Here is a 5481-nt window from a genome sequence, read left to right as displayed (position 1 = left end):
TCATCACGCGTCCACCCCTCCTCTTCCCATTCACGTCGCCAACAAGTCTAAAACAAAGATGAAAAGGGATCTCTTCTCAAACTTTGCCAACCGCCGATACAAAAATAGAAATAATGAAATTTACTTTCTCCTTTACGCTCGTTTAGAAGATGCCTTCAAATGGCTTACTGCGTATTTGTCACACCTCCCTACCAAAAAAAACGAAAAAGGACTACCTGTAGTACTTTTTCGGAATGCTGGCGGCCGGTTTAGTTCTAACTAGACTTCCTCTTTTTTTTTTAAACTGCTATTGAAGCTACTCACGGGAATTCTATTTGAGCATATCATACACGAGATAGGGTGTCAGCGCACAAGTTGTCGACGCCTCGGATATGTCGGATGTCCAGGTTATATTCCTGTAGGAACAGACTCCAACTTAATAGCCTTCTATTTTTACTCTTCATTCGATGTAGAAATGTAAGAGGGTTGTGGTCTGTGTATATGATGGTCGGCTGACTCGACAATGATATATATACGTCGAAGTGCTGAAGACTGAGGATGAGGGCTAAAGTTTCCTTCTCTACAGTAGAATAGTTCTTCTGGCATGAGTTGAACTTCCGAGAGAAATAACTCACAGGGTGCTCAATACCAGAAGGATCGGTTTGGAGTAGAACTGAACCGATACCATGGTCGCTGGAGTCAATAGCCAAGCGGAAAGGTTGTTGAAAGTCCGGAGCCCTCAGCACAGGATCAGAGCATAATAGCGATCTGATCTGTTCAAAAGACTTCTGGCAAGAAGAGGTCCATGTGAATTTGGACTTTTTAGACAACAGTTGGGTGAGAGGTGACGCAACGTCAGAAAAGTTCCGGCAAAACTTTCTGTAGTAACCGGCCATACCGAGGAATCGCCTCAGGCTTCTAACATTAGTCGGGGCTGGGACATCTAATATGCTTTGGATCTTAGCGTTGATTGGGGATATCTTCCCGTATCCCACAGTGTGCCCTAGATAGGTTACTTCGGCTTTTCCGAACTCACTTTTTGATAAATTGATAGTGAGGTTTGCCTGTAAGAGTCGGTTGAACACTTTCCTTAAGGATGCGACATGATCAGGCCAATTGTCATTATATATGACAATGTCGTCGATGTAGGTTTCGACGTTAGGCAAATCCCTCAGGCAATGATTCATCATCCTTTGGAATGTTGCCTGGGAATTTTTCATACCAAACGGTATAACCCGATATTGGTAAAGTCCTTGTGGGGTCACAAACGCATAAATGCTCTTGGCGCGCTCAGTGAGGGGTACACACCAATATCCTTTTAACAGGTCCAGCTTGGTGATGTAAGTCGCCCTCCCCACTCTGTCAATGCAATCATCCATCCTCGGAATAGGATGTGAGTCTGTCCTTGTGACGGAATTCACCTTACGGTAATCCGTACAGAACCGAACCGAGCCATCCGGCTTAGCGACTAGGACGCATGGTGATGACCAACTGCTCTGGCTTGGTTCGATAATTCCATGCTCAAGCATGTACTCCACCTCTTGGCGTATCACTTCCGCCTTTTGGGGGTTGACGCGATAGGGATGTTGCTTGACGGGGGTAGCATTTCCAACGTCCACGTCGTGTTTGGTGATGGTCACTTGTTTGGGCGTATCCGGGAATAACTCACGGAAATCCCTAATGAGGGTTATCATTTCCTCCTTCTCGTTACAGTCCAGATGGATGACCACAGGCGTGAGGTCGGCGAAAATGTCAGAATTTCGCAATCTCATAGGACGGTCACTTTTTCCTACGGATTCCTCAGGGGTATTAGTCTGGCTGTGTCCACAGTCAGGTCTAACAATGGCAAGGACAGGGTTACCCTCGTCCCTCTGGTAATAAGGTTTACTCATGTTTATGTGGCACATCTGGGTGGCCTTGCGGCGGTCCGGCGTTTTAACGACGTAGTTGAGATCGCTAGCCTTTCGGGCAATCTCATACGGACCGTGGAATCTGGCTTTTAGGGGTTGACTAGATATGGGTAACAAGACTAAGATCTTGTCTACGACTTCGAAAGTTCGCGGGATGGTGTTCCGATCATACCGCCTTTTCATCTTTCCCTGGACCGATTTGAGCCTTTCTTGAGCGATCTCGCTTGTTTCTTGCAATCGTGTCCGGAAACGTGATACATAGTCGAGCAGTGATCTATTCTCGCGGCTCTCCTGCATCCATTTATCTTTCAGCAGTGACAGGGGACCACGCACCGAATGGCCGAAGACGAGCTCAAACGGGCTGAATCCCAGCGACTCCTGAGTAGCATCCCGTGCTGCAAACATTAAGAACGGAAGGCCTTCGTCCCAGTCACTGTGATGGTCGAAGCAATATGTCCGTACCATGCTCTTCAAAGTCGAGTGGAAGCGTTCTAGGGCTCCCTGTGATTGGGGATGGTATGCACTGGATTTTACAGTCGTAATACCCAGGCTACTCATGGCTTGCTGGAACACTTTTGACATAAAGTTTGATCCCTGGTCGGATTGCACTACCTTCGCCAGTCCAACCATGGAGAAGAAGGTGATCAAAGCTTTGGTGATTTTCCCAGCCGATATATTCCTAAGAGGTATCGCTTCAGGGAATCGAGTCGACGCACACATAATGGTTAATATATGTTCGTTCCCGCGTTTAGTCTTCGGAAGGGGGCCAACACAGTCGACGAGGATCCGACAGAATGGTTCCTCAAATGCAGGAATCGGATGGAGGGGGGCATTTGGGATTCGCTGATTTGGCTTAGCCACCATTTGACAGGTGTGACAAGTTTTACAATACCTCGCCACGTCCCTACGGATCCCTGGCCAATAGAAGTGCCTGGTAATCCGGTCATGTGTCTTTCGGATACCCATGTGGCCTCCCATGGGTGTCTCATGGGCTGTCCTTAGCACCTCCTCCCTATATCCTCTGGGTAAGACTAACTGTTGTACAGTTGACCAGTCCTCGAGGGCAGGTGTATGTGAGGGTCTCCACTTCCTCATCAATGTACCATCTTTGACAAAGTACCCGGATGGTACCTTGCCCAGCTCCTCTTCGTCCAGTGCTTCTCTGAAAAGCGGGGCGATTTCGGAGTCTTTTCTCTGCTCATGGGCGACTGACGTCCATGAGACTGAGGTTTCCCCAACTACTTGTTCATCCCCGGTGCTGGGGTTTTTGTTTGGGGTCTCTTTAAGTTTAGGACTCACGTCTATCTCATGACCTAAACATGTTTGGGAAAGGTTGACGACTTCAGTTCCCCTACCGGCGCTGCTTGTTTCAGCACGTTTTTCTCTGGCCTCCTTTTGGGCCCTCGCCCGAGTCACCACACATGCTGGGTATACTCCAGCATCACTGTCCCCTGCCGTATCTGCACCTGCTGGTGTGCTTGGCACTGTTGCCACTTTTAAGGGTGGGGGTGATACTTTTTTTCCGGCCAAATCATTGCCAAGTAGCATCGCTATGCCTCTCATGGGCAGATCATCGACGACTCCGACCTCTATAGTACCACATACTATGTCAGACTCGAGGGTCACTTTATGGAGTGGAACGCTAACAAAGCCGTTTCCGACTCCTTGTATAATTACTCTTTCGCCCGTGGCAGTATTTGCCCTACGCGGCATGTGGTTACTCAATATTAATGACTGGGTTGCTCCCGTGTCCCTTAATATTTTTATCCTCATCTTCTCTGTGGGCTCACCCACAGAGCACACCGAACCATCCGAGACAAAGGGTCTATATTCCTCTCGGATCTTGTCAGTGTCTACTTTTGCGAGGCTTCTATGTGACGCAATAAACCCTTGCGGTTTATTCGAGGGCGCACCCCTGTTTTCCGCATCTTTCTTCCTCGCTGAGCAATTCACTGCTATGTGCCCTACCTTTCCACAGTAGTGACACGTCAGCGTTTTCCATCTCTCCGCCTGTTGACTATTCCGAGAATGGGTCTTATGGGTTGAGCTGTCCGGTCGGTTGCGGTTGTTGGTCTGAATCGACCTCATGCTCAGACCAGCGCTAGCCGCCATTCTGGGGTTAGTGCCGCTTCCGTCAGCGAACGGGTCATTCAACCTACTCTTGCCTCGTTTATGCGTCAACGCATATTCGTCCGCGAGGGTGGCCATTTCATAGGCTGTATCCACTTGTCTCTCGTTAAGATAGACTTTGAGATCGTCATGGACACATCGCCTAAACTCTTCCATCAGCATCAGCTGCCTTAGCTTATCGTGGTCTGTACCCACACTCTTAGCTGCGCACCACCTATCAAAGTAGACTTCTTTCTGACGAAAGAACTCAACAAACGTTTGCTTCTCATCCTTCCTATGGCCCCTAAATTTCTGTCTGTATGCTTCTGGGACCATTTCATAGCTTCTTAAGATTGCGGACTTTACAATGTTATAGTCAGCGCAATCCTCTGCTGACAGCGACGCATATATTTCCTGAGCCTTACCCTTTAATACTGTTTGTAGAAGTAAAGTCCAGGTTTCCAGTGGCCAGTTCAGGCTTGATGCGATTTTCTCAAAGTGTTGAAAATAGTTGTCAACATCAGCCTCGTTGAACGCTGGCACAAGTCTAACCTGTTTAGTGAGGTCGAACTCATTTCGCCTCTCACTATGGAAGGTTCTCCTATCTTCAATTTCTTGGCGTCTGGTCTCTTGCTCCATTTTAGCCTTCTCTAACTCTACCCTAGCCTTTTCCATTTCAATAGCTTTATTAGCCTCGATTTTTATTCTCTCAAGCTCAATTTGGGCATGTGAGAGTCCAGGCGAGTCTGACACAAGATTGTCCAATACATCTTCTTCGAAGATATCGTTATCGACCATGTGTTCTGCAACTATTTTCACTAGTTGTGGTTTTCTCATCGAGCGCTTAGGCTCTAATCCTAATGCTGTTGCTACATCAATAATACTATCTTTCTTTAATCTAGAAAGTGCCTCGAATGTGGGAGAATTTAAAAAGGTTTCTACTACAGACATTTCGGTTTTATGTTTTTCGTTGTCTCGCACCCGCTTCGCCTCTACCCACGAAGTTCCAGTAAACAGAAGAAAAAGAATCCCGGACGACGCCCCCAAGCTTGTCACGACCAGCTTTCGCTGGGGACTACGATCGCGTTCGCGTGACAATGCTAAAAAAAAATAAATAAAAATATGTCCGGGTTTGGCTCGTTCAGGGGTTAACAAAAGTGTGTGGGGAGGGGGAATTCTTCTGGTTGGAACACCGTACGCAGAAAGTTAACAAAGCAAGCAGAGACAACTCGAAGGACCGAAGGTTGATTTTAAAATGAGAATTTATTAAACAAATAAACAAATAAATAAAAAAAATAAAGATAACATATAAATGGGGGTTGGGATTAAACTTAAGATATCAATACGAGCAGAGTGAGAAAACAATTTTAGCAGTTGGCAAAAACATGACAAGAGAAGAAAAATGTGCTGACTCACAATGGCGACCGCTTTGGGGTATAATCCAGCTAGCGTCTCCGGCAAGACAGTTTTTTTTATGGACGAA

General features: G+C 47.0%; 1 protein-coding gene across 1 annotated transcript; it reads right to left on the bottom strand.

Moving 5' to 3' along the window:
* Positions 1–323: 323 nt before the first annotated feature.
* LOC145284089 (uncharacterized) lies at positions 324–4949 on the bottom strand. Its single transcript, XM_080133155.1, has one exon. It carries the CDS (start codon positions 4947–4949, stop codon positions 324–326), a length of 4626 nt encoding a protein of 1541 aa, XP_079989281.1.
* Positions 4950–5481: the final 532 nt, after the last annotated feature.

Source organism: Euprymna scolopes, chromosome 8 (genome assembly GCF_053919585.1).
Source record: "Euprymna scolopes isolate OS-2025 chromosome 8, ASM5391958v1, whole genome shotgun sequence".
Taxonomy (NCBI): domain Eukaryota; kingdom Metazoa; phylum Mollusca; class Cephalopoda; order Sepiida; family Sepiolidae; genus Euprymna; species Euprymna scolopes.
Note: the sequence above shows the minus strand (reverse complement) of the source record. Positions and strands in the feature narration are given on the sequence as shown.

Bases quoted from the DNA above. Each gene is read 5' to 3' on its own strand.
- LOC145284089 (XM_080133155.1), bottom strand. From the start codon at position 4,949: ATGTCTGTAGTAGAAACCTTTTTAAATTCTCCCACATTCGAGGCACTT.